This window comes from Mugil cephalus, chromosome 20, assembly GCF_022458985.1.
Source record: "Mugil cephalus isolate CIBA_MC_2020 chromosome 20, CIBA_Mcephalus_1.1, whole genome shotgun sequence".
Taxonomy (NCBI): Eukaryota; Metazoa; Chordata; class Actinopteri; order Mugiliformes; family Mugilidae; genus Mugil; species Mugil cephalus.
Window position 1 is genome coordinate 12,864,904 of NC_061789.1, and position 21,155 is coordinate 12,886,058.

Here is a 21,155-nt window from a genome sequence, read left to right on the forward strand (position 1 = left end):
AACACAATGGTTTGGAGAGAGAAAGTATCCAGCTCTCTGGGTGAAAAGGTGTTACTGATGCCAGAGGACAATGGCTTGACTGGTTTGAGCTGATTGAAAGGCAACCGTTGCTCACCTGCCACACCCCAGGTATGTATGCAGAACAGCATCTCTGGAGCCACATATTACAGACTTAAAGGAGACGGGTTGCGACAGTAACTAAAGAATGCTTTCAGCACTTAGCTGAATCTAGGGATATCTAATAAAAGCTGGCAAAGGACTATTAAAAAAAAAATATATATATAACTTAAATTCATAGAATATGTCAGAAGTTTAACTAACCACATTAAGATTGTGTCTTGCGTTAAAAGAGAGACTTTGTGGGAAAGCAAAGAAACCCCAGTTATAACAAGACCTTGTGTGATCTTGCACTGCTCTTGACCTATGCGAAAGTCCAAGGAGAGGGCCCTTCAGGTTCAAGGAGTGCATGAAAGTTACAAACCAAAACGTGAAAGGTGAAATAATGAGACGTTAAGAGTTTGGAGACAAAGGCTTTTATTTTTTGAGATCAGGTAAACATTTCAGAGATGACAGATACACAAGCCTGATCAGTATGCTTCAGAGATCCATCCACCCACATGCCACATGTCCAGCTCCTGTATAGAAAAGAAACCTGTGAGTTCAGTTTCATTGCATGAGATAAGAAATCAGTTGCATGTATGTGGGTCAAATCAGAGTTCAAAGTTGACTTCATAAAGATATCAGAAGTCTAACGCACGAATCGCATCATTTATGGACCCAAGAGATTAAAAAAAACACTTGTAAATTGTGTTAGCATATTCACCTTCATAGAGCAGTGTCATCTGAACAGCTCCGACCACGTGTTGGCGTGCAACCAACCTTGCAACATCGCATCCAAAGCGAGTTGATCGTCTACCCGGAAGAGAAAACAATACATATTTAACAGTGAAAGGGGAAAAGGTAATAGATGTTATGGAAAAAAAAAACATGTATATAAGCATTTACCTTCACATTTTCCTCCTCGTTGGTGCGGCCTAGCCACGCTGCTCACACGTGAGGCTTTTAGTGCAACGCGTTTCCTGCTGCGCCTTCAAGTCAAGTGTTTAAATAAAGACTACAAAACACATACATGGACGATTTCACGAACAATTTAGCGGCAAACATTTCGAGTCTAACTGGTCTCGCCGCGGAGGGCGGCACGCTTTGCTTTCAGGGAGTGGGCTGCGGAGAAGAAAATGTCTTCCCCCGGATCTATTTTATATCACATCCGTGTCCGTGGGAGTCCTCCGATTGGCTCGCAGCGACCCCACGCTTCCCCTCCTCCACTCGCGTGGCTCCATCCCAAAGTCCAACCCCCCATCATCATTTCAGGAAGAAGCCGCCGATCTCAACGCTGTGTCCGCCAACGCCGCCGCCGCCGCCGTCTCGATGCCTCCTTCATCAGCGGCGTTGATTAAAATCATTCCGCAGTAGCCGCTCGCGAGCCAGATCGCGTTTTTCTATGTAGGCCGCCCGGGAGCGAGCAGGCTGTCTATCCCGGTTTGAGGCCAGAGACCATGGGCTGGACGGTGAGCAGCGGGGCCCTGGTGTGGTGGTGCATCGCAGCGTTGCTCTGCTACGCTGGTCTGCCACAAAAGGTAAGAGGGCTAACTGGATAAGCTAGTTTAACTTCGATAACACCAGCTCGGCGATAACACGCTGAACCGCACTTTTAAATGTCCACGTTTAAAAAAAGGGAAAAAATATACATGCTTCGCGTCAAACCCTGCAAATGTGATCAGTTTTTAAAAAGCAACGCGACTTGTTGAGTTCAGAGAAGACGTTTCATCCGAGCAGCTTCTTCGTTTTAAGCGGCTGGTGGGAAGCTGAGGTTTAAATAAATAATAATAAAGCAGGGGCGTCAAACTCGTTTTTGTTTTCCAAGGGGGCCACATTCAGCCCAGTTTGATCTCAAGGTGGGGGCGGACCAGTAATATAACAACATAATGACCTGTGAGTAATGACAACTCCAGATTTCACCCCCATTTGTTTTACTGCAAGGAAGAACAAGTACATTAGAAGAACGTTTAGATTTAATAAACTATCCTTAAAAAAAAATGATTTTTCTTAAGAAATTTTGTTTAGTTCTGGGTCTGAGTGTTGTGTCCACTTCTCTGACCAAAACAGTGGCGACATTAGTGCTAGCGGTTATTTTCATTGACAAATTGCGGTATTCTGTGTAATTTTCACACTTTGCAATTTCCTATAAGGCCCAGAATTAACTCTACTAGATTGCTGATTGCTAACGCAGATCATTTGCATTTAGTCCAGTTTCACAAGTCAAGTTGAGGTGTCTAGAGCTTCAAATAGTTTCTTTTTTTTTGCTGGATAACATGATATTTACTTTTAAGACCCCGCTTCAGTCTGTGCTGAAACAGCATAAAAAAGGTGGCAATTCAACTGTAAGTGTTTCTGTGATTTAGCCTCGGCCACTGACTGAAATGGGAATGTCAAAATAATAGAAACATGTGTCACTGCGACACGATACGACTAGATGAGGTTTGCTGTTGCGAAGGTTTGGTGACGGGCTAATCTCTCTACCAAGTGAACAGTCTGCACATCAACATGAGTGACATCTGTACTCATATCGGTGTGTTTGAGCTTTGTGTGCAGCGATGGGCTGACGCCTTGGTGAAACTCCTTGCTCTTTGAGGTATGTCTAAGTGGATAAGCCCTCATATCCCGGCTCATTTGAAACGCTAGAGAAAATGAGGCGTTCTGCTGTGACAGTCCGGCGCTAAATGTTCGATTTGCGAGGGTTATGTTGTTCTGCATCTGTTTAAACCAACAGGAAGAGATGTTGATAAGCTGTGTTTTCACTTTGGTTTGTAGTACTATCATATTATACTGCATTGTAGTGATGCGTGCTTCTACTATTTTGACCCCCTTGTTTTCGACGGTGAGCTGGGCCAAATAACGGAAATACTTTTATGTTTAATTCAGTCCAGTTTAACAGCACCACGAACTGCATCCTGCGTAATGATCATCCTGTTGAATAACCACCTGTCTGACACACTTTCAACAACAACAACCATGAATCTACGGTTTAGGGCAGGACTGTTATATTATATAACCATGCATTTGGTTTCACCGGTGCACTAAATGCACTGGCAAGGACGTGAAAACATGAAACGACACTAGATACCACATTAGATACCCTAACACCAAGCATGAATAGATAGTCTCTCTACCGATGCTAGTTTACCTGATGATTATCATCATAAAAGCCTCCTCCTTCAAACACTTGTATGATCTGAAGTTGCCGGACCTCACAGTGACTCTGCTCCATCTGTTGTCTAATTTCCCAAGTTTGACGCTTGAAGCGTGGCATTATTATGCATGATGACTCCTCTTGGTTACCTTGATTTAATTATACGCCGCTGCCTACGACAGGACAGTGCAAAAAATGGTCAAGAAGCGGCATTGTGCGATGGCCGTAGTACACAGAACAAGCATAAATCTGTTTGTTATACAGCGCTATCTGATTTAGAAATGGTGGAGCAAACGTCTGGTTGATGCAAAAGCTACCAATCAAATGTATCGAAGCTGAGCCAGATCCCTAGAAAGGCTTGAGCAGACGGCTCTTCATTGTGTAGTTAGTAAACCACCACAGCTAAGCAGCAGATTAAAGGCACCTTATAATCCTCTGTCATGTCTCAGTGTGTGTGTGTGTGTGTGTGTGTGTGTGTGTGTGTGTGTGTGTGTGTGTGTGTGTGTGTGTGTGTTAGGAAGTCTGCGGGTGTATGGAGATGACAAATGATAAGCTGTCTTTAGAATGAGGCGGGGGTGATTTCTTTTCGGTGTCTGTTCTTCACAGTCGATGTAGTATTTAAGGTCAACTCATTCTCCTTAAAACAGAGGCAACAAACTCGGCGTAGCTCAATTTGATCTCAAGTGGATTGGACGAGTAACGTAATTAGGAGAATGTTTACATTTAACAAACTATCCTTTAAAAAAAAAAAAAGAAGAAATTTCTTAAGAAAAATAAGTGCACTTTGGGCACATTGCTTTTTTTGCTGTCTTGTTCTGAGTGTCTTTGTGTTGTGTTCTGTCCACTTCTGTGACTAAAACAGTGGACAAACTAGGAACAGTTAGGGCTTAGTTTTTACAATAACAATTACCAGATTAGACCCTCTGGTGCACCGGTTGTGGCTCACATGCATCATGTTTGACACCTGTGCTTTAAACAAAGGGCCAATTAGGCACATGCACCCTTATTTTCTGATTGGTCCACCACCACCAGGTGTCTTCTACCCTTAGTCAGTTCTGACTCCCTGCGTTGCCGTACCTGTGCGTGACAAACAATCACCAGTTCGGTTTCATTCCCACAGAACTAGAAACTTTTGTGTGAGCAATAATAAATAATAATAAAATGACTAATATTAGATATCGTGCCCTCCTTGTCCATTACATGCTGTTCAGGATTGTGGAATATAATCTACAGTATATCGTTTAAGTCTACAGTTGTGTTTTTTCTTTTTAATATTTTTTCTTCGGTTTTTATATCCAAGCAAAAGTAATATAGAAAGTCGGGACTTTGCAAAGATAAAGATGTGCTTGGGGGTCAGTAGACCAACCAGAAATCCATGGTGCTGCATGTCTCGGTCGCTATTGATGTGTGTTTTTACACGACCGTCCTTTTAATACTTTAAACGGACTCAGGACTACAGTGTGCACCAGTGATAACGGTTTTATTTCATCGGTTTTTGCCCGTCTTCTTCTTGTATAAACAACCGTACTCTCACACTATCTTATCACGACCGCACGCTGCCTTTGCTTTGAGTGTGTCTGGACCAGGGTTGACACGTGACATCCTCCCATACAAACAACACCACACAGGGAGATGTTGATGACATTTTGTTCACGGGAGAAGCTACTAAAACGTCTCTGGTGATCAACGCTCGTTTTAAAAAAAGTGGAAAGAGGTTTGACTTCTTAAGTCTGATCATCACCTGCCTTATTCTAGTAACAAGTACTCATCCCCAGGCCTGTCACTGCCACAGAGCCCTGAACCTCCAGTACCGACATTCCCATCGGACTACAAGGCTAATGGATCACCGCGCCTTTCTTTAAGCTGCAACTTCATCACGTGCATGAATCGACTTATTCTCAACTGACATGTTTTTGACGATGCGTTGCATTACTTTAGCTCCCATGACAAGCACCCAGACGTGTGATAATTTTTTTTTCTTCTTGGTTCCTGTTGGTTTTTGCCTGCACTTGAGCAAGTTGCAAAACAGCCTGCTTGTTGTTACAGGCAAGCTGACGGATGTACCAGATTCAAGGCTCAGTTGATTGTTCGGAGCTGGTGCACTTGTGTTGTGCAAGTGAAAATCCATGTGAGCATGGGAAAAATTTTTAATAAATAATATGTGATGTTTGCAACACATGTCCAAAATCAGAGTCATATTTGATTTGGTGCGAACTAAGAGAAGTGATTTTTTAAAGTACTAATCACAGTAGCTGACAATGCGGCTACGAGGCAAGTATACTATGAAACGTTTTGTTTACACCCAGCACAAAAACTGCCAATTACACCCAATCCTGCGTTCGGTTCGCCCTGGGAAGCAACAGGCTGCGAAGCACCGTGGCTTCTGTCGGCGATACCGTGAGCATTGTAGTCGACGTGCCTTCCAGCCACGCTCGGCCTCATTGCAGAGGCAAAAAAAAAAAAGAGAAGATCTCAGAACCGGCCAAGAGTTTGGTTTCGCCCAGTTCTGTAGTATTACGTAACACTCTTGCACAATAACTTCGACTTTTCTTCGCTGCGCACAGAATGAGGAAATGAGAGGGAATGCCCCGATATTGGTCTTCACTTTTAACAATGCTTTGTAGGGCACATCCTCCGTCGCCCCGAACACGCGAAAAAGCTGCAAAACAAGCGTGGCGCTGTAGAATATTCACCAGCTGTGGGACGTCAAAACCACGACTACGAGACAAACAGGTGCTCTGAAAGTTTGCGAAACCGAGAGCTCCGGTGGAGGTTGCGAGAGGGTTGGAAAGCAGACTGCTGCGTGATGCTCGTGAGCATGGGAACCGTCACAGGTGCGCGTTGTTGACACGAACGCTCGTATAGGATGTGCGAGGGTACAGTGGAGGGATCTTTAGGCAAATGTGGAAGGGGGGGCAGTTTCTCTCTGGAGATAGTGTGAAACTTTCAGGGGTTCCTGTTTGCACAGTTCGAGCAGACTAAAGCTTTCCCAACCATAAAACAAATAACTCGCGAGGAGAAAGAAAGAAGTGAGCTTTAGAAAAAGACTGGCCGCTTGGATTGGCTGGTACTTGTCGGTTTGTACGACAGTAGTTTTAGGGGAAATACAAGCTGTGTTAGCAAAAGGGATATCCTGAGTGACTCTGTCGTTGTGGTTGAATTTGTTCTCTATAATCCATGCACAGGCCTGTTTGTCTAGACCCCTCCCACCTCCACATGCTCTTCTCTAATGTGACTAAATGCCCAAAAGAGTGGTATTAATTTTAAATGGGTAAACTAGTTTATTCATAGGTGTTTGCGCTGCCCCCAGGGAGACGTTTAGAGGGTTTAGTCATTGATGCTTCCTGCCGTTCACGAAAACGAGGTCCGCCTCAGGGTTTTCGGGCTATTCTCGGATTATTTATTCAAATTAAGAGACAGAAATGTTATTATCTTGATTTGCCTTTTCTTTGTTGATCCGGAAAAAGGCACCGAAACGTGACTTCAAAAATCGGGCTGACTTTGTTGACTTTTGTCACTTGACGCCAACTGTTACTTCAAGCTCTCCAAGGCCCCGTTAAGACCTGGTTGTTCCTGAGTGATGGGATCACATATAATTACCTGACATTTTTAAATGCTGCGGCGTTCGGGGATCCAGTTGGGATTTTAATGCACTGCCGTTTCTGTTGAGTCACCGTGTCTGAACCGTGACCGGCGCCGTCTGTGTGCGCTTCATAACTTGGGGACGTGATGACAAATTATGGAGCAAGCTCTAAAGTATCTCCCACTCAATGAAAGAATGCATGTGTATTCATCTATTATTTATTCTTTGAGAGCTGTTAAGCTCAGTTTATAACCTCCACTCTGGAAGCTTCCACGCGCGCTGTAACCTCACTGCTGCGCCGATTGCAATCGGCATAAGACTGATTAATGAGAATATACGGTTTCGTTGTCAGTCACCGACATTTATCTGACAGAATCTTCAGATTTGGTCTTGTTATTGTGTGAATAATTACATTAAAGCAGCTCTAATGTCAGCATTTAACTACAAGAAAATATATTCTGGTCCAACCAGTGGATTTAAACAGTAGCGTGCATGCTCACACACGCCTGCTTGCCAATTTCAACCTGTATACGTGATCATTTTAATCTACATGTTTCCTACACAACTTTGCTGTACTTTGCTGATGAAAGCATCCTCATTTGTGTTGTTTTTCTCCGTAGGGATTTTGCAGCGCCAGCACAGTAGCTCTTCCCGAAAGCCTGCTCTTCGTGTCCACGTTGGACGGAAACCTGCACGCCGTTAGCAAGAAATCCGGCTCCATCAAATGGACTCTGAAAGAAGGTGAGAAGAAAGCGCGCGTTTCTGTCGCCGCGGCTTTTTCTTGAGGCGCGATTCCTTTTTCAGGTTGCGTTAGGTGAAGGGCCTTTGTGTTTCCCTGCTGTAGGGAGTCTGCAGCTGAAGCGCTGTGGCTGCTTGTGTGACCCTGAATGAATCTATTCATTTCATTTGAAAGTAATTTCTTTCACTGAGTGTAACCCTAGGGCTAGGGTTAGGGTTAGGGTTAGGGTTAGGGTTATGGGACAACAGGCCTATATTTACTATACTTTTAGATTTTTATTTACTTTGTGGTCAGTTCATTAATAATAGTGTTTACATTGATGCTCAGCAGTTAGAGGAAATGTTTTCTTGAGGTATATCTTGTGTTTACGCCGCGCTTTTAGAGAAAGCTGTGAGAAGGGCCGTTAGGCATGAAAGCTGCATAATCATTAACCGAGAGAGGGGCAAATATAGCCTGTAATCAAGGTCAGAGTGGTCCAGGGTAAGCAACTTTTTCTGTAGAATCACGTGCACACACACCGCATGCACTGCGGTTACCATGCTAATGTGGGCTCTATATGCTCAGGTAGTGCATTAGATAAGATAGACATTTCCAGCGCAGGTTTTCCTATAACCCTAAGGCTTTCATCGTCGCTTTGGAAAATTGTGCTTGCAAGTCCCGGTTAGGTCCACTCAGTGCCCAAATCATTAATAATCTGAGACGGAGCCTGCCTCCTCCACATCATCTGTTTATCTGCAGCAGCTATTGAATATAAATTTGACCAGTTTCGTAGCAGGCTTCACACACACCTGTCGTTCTGTTTCAGCCCACATGATGAGGGGGAAGCGGGGATCTTCGCAGTAACACCCACATTCACGTCCTCCGACTGTTTGCTCGTCACTCCTCGTTCACATGCATTTGTGTATCAGCCGGCTAAGGTTCTTATGTGAAGCCCAGAAAGCAGCTGTTTTCTCGACACCCTCCGCAATTACGTTTAATTAACGCTAATGTTTCCCTAACAGTCATTTACCACCTTCAGATAATCCTACACCTACCCCCCCCCCCCCCCCCCCCCCCCCCCCCCTCTTTAGGCACTTCCACGCAGATTATCTCCATCTGGTCCACGCCCTGTATGTTCACACTGCAGGAAGGTGTGTGTTTGTCTAGTGGCAGCGGAGGCCCGGGCATCGCATTTTCACTCTTGGCATCGAGACAACTATGGCTGTTGTTTTGTGTTAACGAACCACACCCGTAATTCAACCTTCTCCCTAACATCTTTTAAATTACTTCAAATGCACAATTAAATGAAATTCCTATTCTATCTGGAAAATGCTACGTGGGCGTTTCCGTTCACATAATGGAGAAGTGTTCTCCGCACGGGCGTATTTACGTGATCTTTTTACTGTACCTGGATAACTATAAAATCTGACGTTTGTCATAAATGTTCATCCACACGTTAAAATGTTGGCCCGCTTTTTAGCACAATACGGTATTCGATTTTTTATTTTTTTATTGCTGTCGTTGGTGTGACGTGCTTGATTTATTCGGATGGCTGTTTGCGGACGCGGTTGTTTGCCTTGCTAACGCCGAATCCTTCTTCATCTGGACTTTGTGTCCTCTTTGGGTGAATGTCACCAGTGTTCTTGTCTTTCTCTTACCCAACTGCTACTCGCCATCCTTTTCATCGTTGGCTGATATTCTTGTCGGTCCTGACTTGCATTTGTTTTTTTTTCTTCTTCTCTTCACAGATCCAGTTCTTCAGGTCCCTACGCACGTCGCAGAGTACGTACCTTCGAGTTATTTTCCTGCACGGTTGTGCGCGTACATCCCATTGTGCTGCACCTTTCCGTAACAAAAGATGCTAAATGCGAACTAGTCGCTTGCGTAATCTCTTACCTTTAACTATTCTTGACGACGGGGCCTGTGTTTACATGTTTTCTCCACCAGGCCAGCTTTTCTACCTGACCCCAACGACGGAAGCCTGTACTCTCTGGGAGGGAAAAACAGCGAAGGCCTCACAGTAAGAGGAAACGACTTTTATCGCGTATTAAAATCTCACCTCTGTAGAAGGAAACTCTTTTTCGGTTCTCTGTTCTTTAGAAAACTGCCGAAAATACACTGCAGAGTCATTCTGAAGTTACAACTGTGGTGATGCGTTGCCATATTTTAATAAGCCAAACAAACGGCTGCCTAACGTTCATTCATTTCAAACCCCAACAGAAATTACCGTTCACTATCCCCGAGTTGGTCCAAGCCTCCCCCTGTCGCAGCTCTGATGGAATCCTTTACATGGGTAAGGCACGTTACTGAAGAAGGAAAGAAGCGTATGCCTTCATTTGTGCATGTTGTTCCGAATTCTCCCGTCTCCTTGGTGATCGGTTTCCTTATCCACGAACACGTGCTGTCCATGTGTATCACATCGCCTCAGTGGACCGCCGTTATCTGCCTTCCGCGGAATACGTTACAGAGCTTGTCCGCTCCGCTCAACCCGCGGTCGTAGCATCTGCTCGTTTGAATTTACAACAGTTGACGCAGGAAAAGTGATCTACCACGGGCACTGTGCGCAATTGTTTCGGAGCGGTTGACATTTTCATCCCCGCGGTCGTTATCAGCAAAGCTTTGTTTAACTGAAGCTTCTGCTATCGCAATGTGTTTTGGGGCTCGAATTTGCAATTTAACCATTTTCATGTGTGAATTGTTTTGCCAGGTAGGGTGGCAGGATCAGCTGGCTACAAAAATTATTACTCCTTTACCCTGCACTGACCTAATATGTATGATACAAGTACAAACAGGGCGTGTTGCTCAGGTTAAACGACTCCATGCTTATTTTGCTTTTGCTTTCTTTTGGTCAGTTGCCTGAAAATAGGCAGTCATTTTCATTTAGATGGACCAAAACTGTTCAATTGTCAAGTCCTGCCTTCCATTCCCATTGGACCATAGATAAACTCTGTAATTGGGATTGTTAAAACACATGGAATGAAACTCACAGTCAACAAATGTTGGTACAGAGGAGGAAATAACCACCAGGAAACTGGTGAAAAGACGAGGAATTCTTTTCAATGTCTGCCAACGTTGGCACGTGAGCTGCCTCACTACCACGTTACCTCTGTTATTACAGGGTTTAAGCGTTTTCCTTTGGGAATCGACCTCCACGTAGCTGTAGTTTGTCTTATCTAGCTAGGGTAACGTAGGAAGTCGAGACTTGAAACAGGCCTCTGGTTTGTCGAAAGGTCAACGAGAGAGTATCCCGTAAATATGAAATGTGACTTGCAGAAACGTGATGGTCATTTTCTTGGCGCGTTTGTCCGTGTGCTCGCGTGCAGGTAAGAAGCAGGACCTGTGGTACGTGGTGGACCTGTTGACTGGTGAAAAACAGCAGACTCTGACCTCGTCCTTCGCGGAGATGGTCTGTCCGTCTTCATCTCTTCTGTATCTGGGGCGCACGGGTAAGAACAAGCGACACAAGCTCAATAACAACCTTTACTTCGTTATGTGACCGGTACTTTGGTCACTGCATGATTTAATTTGTCCTGTAAGACTTAAAGCACTGTGGTAGCTCCAGTGGTAATTGGGGATGGGGCACAGTAAGATGCTTGATACCACATTGGTCTGGCCTTAGTGTGTCATAAAAGTCTTTCTTTTCCTGTCAGAGTACACCATCACCATGTATGACACCAAGAGCAGGGAGCTGCGCTGGAACGCCACCTATTCTGACTACGCCTCGACCCTCCCCGACGACGACACCAAATACAGTAAGACTCTCGGACCGAGCTCACCCTCTCGCAGCTTCCTGCCGGACGGCGCCGAGCGCTCACCCGCTCTCTCTTTTTGGTCCCTCGCAGAGGTGGCTCACTTCGTGTCCAACGGCGACGGCCTCGTGGTGACCGTGGACAGCGACTCCGGGGACGTCCAGTGGGTCCAGAACTACAACTCGCCGGTGGTTGCCATGTACATCTGGCAGCGCGAGGGCCTCCGCAAAGTCCCCCACACCAACGTGGCCGTGGAAACGCTGCGTTACCTCACCTTCATGTCCGGAGAGGTCGGCCGCATCACCCAGTGGAAGTACCCCTTCCCCAAGGAGAAGAAGCCCAAGAATAAATTCATGTAATGCTCGGTGCTTTTGTGGGCTTCGTGTTTGACTCTTTTCATCCTAATGTGTTCATTCGTCCTCTTGAATAGCATTCAGAGAACAAGCATTGGCAAACATTTCTGCGCCAACACCCCTATGGTGAAATCAGAATCCTCTTGTTTATTGTGATTGCTTAGCGTTGTCGTCTAGACATGCAGTATTTAACAAGTGGCTGCCAAAGATCCTGGTTTGAGCGCCGGTTTCGCGGCGTTGTAAAGTTTTATTTTTTTATAGATTTTTTTCTTTTTTATATATATAGATATACGTCCACACCTGCGGGTGTTCGTGAACTTTTACTTCTTGATCCTTTTTTTTGAAACTTTCGCTTGGAGGTGAAAGAGAACTGAAATCATTTCGAGTGTGAACATTCCTGTTGGTGAAGTATTGGGCAGTGAATTAAAAGTTTGCCTCGTCTGTTCTTTTGCAGGGCCACGTTGTACGTGGGGAAATACTCCACCAGCCTGTATGCGTCTCCCTCTCTGGTGCACGACGGAGTCACTGTGGTGGTGAGTGCCATTTACGTGCAGACCTTGATGAAAGCAGAATGCTGTGTTTTTACGATGAACGAGCTCAGTGTGGAGTTATTGTTACACACGGGGGAGTTTTGAGTCAGACTTCCCAGGCGTTTTTTTTTAACCGTTGTCGCTTATCCCTGCCCACGAGGCATCAGATGGGATGATGAATCTGACTTCCTTAAATGTGTGTGTGTTTGCAAAGCCTCGCGGCAGCACCTTCCCCATGCTGGAAGGTCCTGACAGTCAGGAAACGGGCGAGGACAAGGAGTGTGTCATCACGCCGAGCACCAGTGTGAAGTTCAACGCCGCGCTCCGCGAACGAAACCGGATCAACTTCATGAGGAACTACCTGCTCCTAATAGGTGTCGACACTGTCCACATTATTCACTGTATTTTAAAACTCAGAACTGTTTACAGTAGGTGTCACTAAGTGTTAGACCAAGACTGCCATCTGCTGGACAATACGATGAATTGTGCCACATTTATATAGTCTTCGCTTGTTGTTCTTAAATTGTCAGAATGGATGAACATCTGGTTAAAAAGGTTCTCTTTTGCGTTTCAGGTCATCATGAGACTCCCCCTGAAGCTCACACCAAGATCCTGGAAAAGTTCCCCGACAGCTTCCCTCGCAATCAAGGCAACGTCATCCCACCTACGACTGACAACAAGGGAGACGAGGTCTGCACCAGTGTTCCGTTCATGAGCTGTTTTGTTAGTTGCAAACATGTTCGACCGTCCGTGCGGGTTTTCTCATCCACTTCTCCAACGTCCTCCTCAGAAGGTCAACGACAGCGGCATGGACGATGGCCCAGCCTCGGCTGTGCCCGAAACATCGATCCAAGAACCCGGGACCAGCGGCCGCACTGCGCGCCCGGAGGCCCCCGTGGACTCGATGCTCAAAGACATGGCCACCATCATCTTCTCCACGTTCCTGCTGGCTGGCTGGGTGGCCTTTGTCATTACCTACCCAAAAGTAAGCCTTCACAAATGGTTAAGTCTCCGAGTGTTTGCTGCTTCTTAATACTCACAGATGATCTAAAATTAGAAAATATAGCTGTGAAGGAGATGTAGTGGAGTCAAAGTACAGATGGGCATGTGAAATGTAGGGAGAGTAGAAATACAAAGGAATTAAAAGTCTAAAGTAGTTGCTACCAGACTAACGACATACAAAAATAAGTCAGCCTTAAATGTGCTGTCCTCTCTCCAGAGTGTGCACAAGCAGCAGCAGCTGCAGCACCAGGAGTTCCAGAGGCAGATGGAGGAGAGGCTGGAGCTGCTCCAGAGGCAGCAGCCCTTCCCCCCCTCGGACGTGGGCCTGGGCCTGGGCCTGGGCCTGGGCCTGGCTCCGGACAGCGACTACCTGGAGGTGGCTCGCGCTCGCTCCGATTGCTCGGACCACAGCAGCCCCAACGTCACCCCCCGCGCCTCCAACCACTCCAACATGTCCGTGTCCGAGCTGGGCAGCTCGGCCAACGAGCACGAAGACGGAGGTAAACGCCTGCAGGTTAAGACCGTGCGCGTGCTCTTTGTGCTGGTTTGACCGATTTAACCCAGGTTTCTCTGTTTGTCTCATCAGATGATGACTGCAGTACTGTCAGAGTGGGCAACATAACTTTTAACCCCAAAGAGGTCTTGGGACATGGTGCCGAGGGGACTATCGTGTACAAGTAAGTAAATCGGTTTGATTCTGTTCAATTTGTTAAATGTTCGAATTAGAATTCAAAAACATTTATTTGTAGCTGCAACAAGGGGCAGAAAAATAACAAGAGGAAAAACTACATAAATAATAAAATAAAGTAGAATAAAAAATATATAAGTATTGGTATATATACAACAAGTACTAAATTGCACAGATAATGGTTGTCGGATATTGCATAGTGTTGTACACAGTACCGAGTAAATAATGAATGGTGAAAGTGTTGAGCCTTGAATAATAATAATAATAATAATAAAAGGAAGGAAAGACCTTCTTCATCTTTCCCTCACACAGCGAGGGTGAAACACTGTCAATGAATACATCACAACTGTTGCATTTCCCTCGTTTCTCCACAAGGGGTCAGTTTGACAACCGTCCGGTGGCAGTGAAGAGAATCCTCCCAGAATGCTTCAGCTTTGCAGACCGAGAAGTTCAGCTGCTGCGGGAGTCTGATGAGCACCCCAATGTCATCCGATACTTCTGCACTGAGAGGGACCGGCAGTTCCAGTACATCGCCATTGAGCTGTGTGCTGCCTCGCTTCAGGAGGTATCAGTGGCTTATTTGGACGCTCTTTTGGAGAAAAATAGTGGCACTCTTCTGACCTACTGATTGGCCTCACCACCAACCAGAACGCTCCTACCCCACCTGACTTCATATGTTATTGTTGCTACACAAGCAGTAGCAATGTGAGGGTACATTCCCATTTTTTTTGACTTGTGACAAATTTTTTGTTTTTATTTCCTCCGCTCTACCTACGCAGTTTTTTTTCACAGTTTTGAAGGATCACAGATCAGCACAAGTCTAACCCAGTCTGTTGATTTTCCCGCATTGCTATTGTTTGTCTCATGTAGCAGCAGTAATGCAGGAAGTCAGGACTTGACATAGGGTAGGAGCGCTCTGGTTGGTGGCCAGGAGACCAATCGTGGAGACAATAAGGGTCTTAAGTCCTTAACAAGACCTCAACATTTGTATAAAAATGATGCCCAGTAGAATACTTGGACCTAAACTAACTGCTATCCTTCATTTTGTTAGTATGTAGAGAAAAAGGATTTCGACCGACATGGACTCGAGCCTGTTGCCCTTCTTCAGCAGACCATGTCAGGACTTGCCCATCTGCATTCTCTCAAGATTGGTATGTGCCACTGATGACAACATTTTTTCCATTAACAGTAGTCGTTGTGTATTACAAATAAGTGTCCACGGCGCTGAATTGATTTTTTTTTTTTTCCCCTCTCTAGTCCACAGAGACCTGAAACCACACAACATTCTGGTATCCATGCCCAACGCACACGGCCGCGTCCGGGCCATGATCTCAGACTTCGGTTTGTGTAAGAAGCTAGCAGTGGGTCGCCACAGTTTCAGCAGGAGGTCCGGAGTGCCGGGCACCGAGGGCTGGATTGCACCAGAGGTTCTCAGTGAGGACAGCAAAGACAACCCGGTGAGCGAAGAGAGACGACGGCATTACCCGTTGAAATGGCGACATCTGACCCAGTGATAAACATTTCCTGCCCTCTCTCTCGCAGACGTGCGCGGTTGACATCTTCTCTGCGGGCTGTGTCTTCTACTATGTGGTGTCCCAGGGAAGCCACCCTTTTGGCAAGTCTCTGCAGAGGCAGGCTAACATCCTACTGGGCACGTACAGCCTCAGCCATCTGCTCAGTGACAAACACGGTGAGAGGCTAACTTAACTTAACGGTTGGGCGTCTTATATGATGGCACACGCGTTTGTTGTTTTAAGAGTGATTCACAGCTTTGCTATGCAAGTTGTTCTTGTTGATCTTCTGGTAGGGAAATGGCTTCAGTGGCTGCTATGGTCGGGCTGTGTGCTGGTGTTTTCAGTGTAGCATGAACACACACAAAGGAGTGTTACCCCACTGCTACATTTAGTTTCCTATATACACAAATCAGTGAATAACATTTCGTTATGATGTAATGTTCTTCTGGGAAACATTGCTTCTGTCATTGATGTGCTTAATTTGAGCTACTGTAGCTCATCTGTTGGATCGGTTCACGCCATCCAGCCTTTTCTCCCCACATGTATCAGTGAGCCCCGGCCACCACAATCTTGTCACGGTTTCACAGCTTTTCCTTCAGTAGACAACTTACGAATCTATTTAGAGTTCTCCTCTTCCCAACTCGGTGAGGCTAGCTACCTCTGGGGTTGGGTGGCCTTTTTTCACAATATCCAGCTTTTCCTGGAAAGTCCATCGTGAAAATGGTTTTGATAGTCCATAGCCTCTCCTCCTTCCACTGTTGTGGGTTCAAAAAATAGCTAAACACTAAATGGCACAATTTAGTTGTGCAGCTTGCAACAGATTAACATGAACCACTAGCTTGGTTTAAACGGAGCGTTTCTCAGACTGTGCATTCAGAGGACGGGAAAACACTGATGCTTCCATAGCCCTCAGAGAAGACCTAAAAATACAAACTTGAAATGTGATTAGTTAAAAGAACAGCGTAATGTCTTTCGAGCTTCAGACGCCTGCAGATTTAATTGTGAAGGCCCTGTAAATGAGAAACAGACCAGCCATAAAATGCAAAAACAAACAAACAAAAAAAAAAAAATAGGCTATTGAGAATAATTTAATAAGATGAATGGGAAAATATTACAATGACCGTCAGTGGTTTTGATAAAGTTTTTGAAAAAAGTGTTGACACACTTTTCATAGTTTTGTCTTAAGATACGTTCTATTACAGTGAATTATTGCCTAATCCGACTTTAACTGGACAATTTAAGTGCATGTAAACATGGATAATGCGATTGGAAACCGCAGCATGTATATGCCTTAATAGGACTTTAACTGACTTCAACAACGCATGTATGCATGCGCCGCAAATGCTGCGCTGGCGTATGACCCCAGAACAAAAACATCCAAGAAAGGCAGTCACAGAAGAAGAAGGTAAACGAAGCCGGTAGATGAACCATCTGAGGGATAGCGCACATCTTATCTGCACCATAAGAAACACGTACATTACGTACGAGATTAAAAAAGCTGAATTATTATCCATCTTGTTGTTGTTTGAAATGCCGGTCTGCTACATAAACTCTTGTTTATTATACGATGTTAAAAGTCAACTGGAAAAGGGGCAGTATTAACCTGCTGACAAGACACATATCGCCACCTAGTGTGGAGGACGAGGAAATGTTCCTGTCAGTTATTCGATTTTCTCCATTGCATGTAAACTGAGACAAGGATCACATCCAGAAAGTCGAATTTCAAACATAGCTCGATTGAGCTGTGCATGTAAACGTACTGACTGCCGGTAGAGTCAAAAGAGGTAGAATGAGGTTTCATTTTATAATGCCATCATATAAGAACGAGTATAGACAAGCAGCATTGAATGTCTGTCTTGAAAATTCCATTAAACCCAGAATGTTTGTGTGTTTTTACCAGGAGACATCGTTGCCAAGGATCTTATTGAGCAGATGTTGAGCATGGATCCCCACGGGAGGCCCTCAGCTGAAAGTGTCCTCAAACACCCTTTCTTCTGGAGCCTGGAGAAAGAGCTGCAGTTCTTTCAGGTGAGTCACTTCACCACCGCACATTTTCTTTTAAGCTGTCACTGATGTGGTTTGAACCACACCGCAGTGCAAGACAGTCTGTGCGTACTGCGTACGTCAATGTACACAGACTAGTCTGCACACACCCACTTCTTCAAAGTGGTGTGAGCTATGTATCATCTCATTTGATAGTTGTTCATTAACGTCTTCCTAAACAAATATGTTTGTGGTTTTTGGCAGGACGTGAGCGACAGGATAGAAAAGGAACCGCTGGACGGACCAATCGTGAGGAATCTGGAGAGAGGAGGGAGGGCTGTTGTCAAGAGTGACTGGAGAGAACACATCACAGTACCGTTGCAGACAGGTGTGAAAACCGGTTCAAGTGTACACACCATGTCCAGAGCAAACTCCAGGAGTCCTCTCCTTTTTGTGTTAGATTTTGATTTAAAGTAACACCCTCCACACATCCACTCAGCAGTGCCACCCACTGAGTATCACAACCTCAAGAGATAATCTATAGCCCTTAGTTTTATTAACCTCCTGACACCCGAGCTTATGTTTGGTCTGCATTTTTAATTTCTTACATAAGACGTAAAAAAAACTAAGCATCACATTTGAAAAGGAAGTAGTACTTGTCCTCGTGCGTGCACACTGGGATTATTCCATTATTTTTATCATAATAAAGTCTCCCAGTGTGTAACAAAATATAAAACTGCTTATTTTAACATCTGAACGTGGCTGTGTAAGACCAGTCACAGTCACAACGTCCTTAAAAAGAAACTTGCTAATTAGCAAAGTTGTAGCTTGTCGCTACTTAAAAAATGTGTTAAATTTAAGCCATAATGTCCCCATTTGAGGACCCAGGGTCTCAGGAGGTTAACCATTAAAGCAAATGACACAGATTTTCATGATTTAATTTCAAGATTTCCTGTTTACTAATTTCATGTTGTACGATGATGCACAGCGGATTCATTTCATGACTGATGCCTCGAGTTTCACTTCAACTTTTCCTTTGATAGATCTGCGTAAATTTCGTTCCTATAAGGGAGGCTCAGTCAGAGACCTGCTGCGTGCGATGAGAAACAAGGTGAGCGTGCAGTCATGAGCTGCTTTGTGTTAAAATAAAACTTGCTTTCTAATGTCAGGTGTGCCTCGTCTCAACAGAAACACCATTATCGGGAGTTGCCAGCGGAGGTACAGGAGACTCTGGGCTCCATCCCTGATGACTTTGTCTCCTACTTCACGTCCCGCTTTCCCCACCTGTTGATGCACACCTACTTGGCCATGCGGACCTGTGCACCCGAGAGGCCTTTCCTGCCTTACTACTCTGCTGCAGAGCAGCTCGCGAAAACAAACGCGCCCCACGGCCCGCAAAGACAGAGCGAGCCATGCGCTCAGCAGCCGCCAACGCACACCTCACTACCTTCCTCGCAACCCCAGGAGCCCACACACCCGCCTCCGGCCGCGGGCGCGTCGCACACGGCACCCGCACAGCCAGCGCCCTCATCGCCAGAAGAAGAGCCCGGGCCTTCACACCCTCAGCTTGAGACGTTACGGCCAGCAGAGCCAGCACAATCCACACAGACTGAGGCGCACAGCCAAACGGCGAGCCTCGCGTCGGCCTCGGAGTCGCCCACGGTTCCCCTCAGGCAGCAAGAACCCAGTCGGCCTGAGATGCCCTCGCTGACGGATCATCCCACGCTGGGAAATGGACCGGTGTGAGCCGGTCCAGCGTCACGTTGACCCAGCACAGGCAGGAGCATTGTCTTAAAGTGTGGAAAACGGAGCAGGAATTGGGTGCCGTGCTGTGAGCTGGTTGAGGACCGGGCCTGCAGTGCCTTGGATCTGATGCCAGCGCCAGTAGCTGCACCCTGAATTAAGTGCCTTCTGCTGACAAAGTGTCAAAATGATCCCCCAACGAGTCCACACATCTGTTTCTTTTAAGAGAAAGTCAGATAACCAACGGGGCTTCTGTACTGACGTTTTATTGTCGTTGAACCGAGCAAAGAGAATTTTTTTTTTTTTTTTTTTTTTTTTTTTTAATCTTATTATCACGTCCAAAAAACGATCTGGTCTCTCTTTTGTGGAACATGTCCAGATGTTGTTGAACTCTTGGGAAGTTTTATTGTGCAATGTTATGTATTTCTCAGTGAGCCTGGTCACTGCACAGATAACTGTTTGTATATTTTTGTATAAACTGATTCAGAATTTGCATCATCGATGTTTAAATCACTTCGCGCGGCCGCTGTGCCTTTTAAGAAAAAAAGAAAAAAAATATATATCACTGTGCATTATGTGTACGAATCTTTAAAAAAAAATTGACTATGCTAAATGTGCTTAATTCCAGTTAATGCTGCTAGACCGCTTCTCTTTTGTCAATCAAGACTATTGCGCTGACTCGGCAAGAGTGGAACCGTTCCAAAGCGTGTTCAGGGTCTGAATACGGTCAGTAATTTAATCCTCGTGTTTATGTCGTGAAATACGAGCCTAGAAGTCGAAGTCAAAGTGAAGTTAATGACTTGCACATTAAATTCTATTTTTTTTTATACTAACACTTTGCTTGTTCATTGGTCTCGTGCTTTGTTTACAGAGTTATCCTCCCTGATGGTTAAATGATGTGAGGCGCTTTAAAGCTAAATTGAGAACTACTTTATACATCTTTTTTTTTTTTAATATTATTAAAAATAAATTATTTTCATTTCAACTAGTCCTGCATACATATCATTGTATTCGATGGTAGAGAACAGTTAACCAGGTACGCCAAGCTTTTAGGAATTAGTATTAGCACATTTTTACCCAAAATACCTTATGCCATAGTATGTAATGGGGCCTCAAATGGCACCGAATAGTAGGAAAGACCCATGTGCATACGTATCTACACGGGTGGCATTGATGAACAATATATTAGACTTTAGTTTGTTCTGCTGCTGGAGAAGAGGACATCTCAAAAGCAGACAGGGACACAGTCTCATCCTCCCACATTTCCTGATGTGCTTGGAGACACAACGCACGGCACCAATCAGATGTCGGAAGACAACCTGGAACTATCTGGCTGAAGTTACCCGGATAATAATAATATTCATACATATTAGCAACGTGACAACCAACGTTAACAGTCGTTAGCTAGATTTGCGCAACCGTCCAAACGACAACCCCTAACATCCCGAATTGGCATATTTAAACAAAATCAACTACAACTACCAACATTTCCACCCACTAAAATCCCTTTTCATGCATACATGGGAAGGGTAATGCCGTGAGGTCTGGTTTGTACTGTAAACCGGTTGGTACACTTACACATGAAAATGAATGAGGAATCTTCTCCGATCGCTCCACTTTGCCACACCCAAGATGGCGGCAACGTTGACGTACGATTCAGCGCTCAATGCGGCGTCTAGGTATATATATGTCTATGTGTATGTCTGTTTCTGACGAAGTGCAACTAATAGTTTGTCCACAGCTGCTTTTGGGGCTTTTAGCAACAGGAGATGGCGAGGACCTAAAACAGATAAAAGTAAATGTTAGACATTTATCATAAATAAATAAAATAAAATAAAAAAGTGATCACAGGTTCAGATCAACTGGTTGTTGAACAGGTGTCTGAGGAATTTGAGCAACTAAATAAAGTGAATTGTTTGTTGGAATTTTAAGTATGAAATGACCCTCTCATAATCTTTATGCCGAGTGACTGTGTATTCATCAATTTTTCAAATGCTGTTTTCATTATGTTTGGGTGATTATCTTAATTTATTTAGAATTTA

The 21,155-nt window shown here is 44.9% G+C and overlaps 1 protein-coding gene and 1 long non-coding RNA gene across 2 annotated transcripts; one reads left to right on the forward strand and one right to left on the reverse strand.

Annotated features, from left to right (window-relative positions):
* Positions 1-517: 517 nt before the first annotated feature.
* Positions 518-1,237, reverse strand: LOC124997995. Its single transcript, XR_007111010.1, has 3 exons — positions 1,006-1,237; positions 824-912; positions 518-635 (listed from the first exon to the last, which is right to left on the reverse strand). It is a non-coding gene; the product is annotated as an uncharacterized LOC124997995 (long non-coding RNA).
* Positions 1,238-1,379: 142 nt separating this feature from the next.
* On the forward strand, positions 1,380-19,946 carry LOC124997994 (serine/threonine-protein kinase/endoribonuclease IRE1-like). Its single transcript, XM_047572101.1, has 22 exons — positions 1,380-1,637; positions 7,454-7,574; positions 9,300-9,333; positions 9,499-9,571; positions 9,772-9,844; positions 10,875-10,997; positions 11,202-11,303; positions 11,394-11,655; positions 12,108-12,186; positions 12,398-12,557; positions 12,758-12,873; positions 12,974-13,168; positions 13,403-13,685; positions 13,772-13,862; positions 14,249-14,438; positions 14,925-15,024; positions 15,131-15,330; positions 15,416-15,563; positions 17,288-17,415; positions 17,635-17,758; positions 18,414-18,481; positions 18,559-19,946. Exons 1-22 carry the CDS (start codon positions 1,557-1,559, stop codon positions 19,114-19,116), a joined length of 3,309 nt encoding a protein of 1,102 aa, XP_047428057.1. The 5' UTR covers positions 1,380-1,556; the 3' UTR covers positions 19,117-19,946.
* The last annotated feature ends 1,209 nt before the right edge of the window (positions 19,947-21,155 follow it).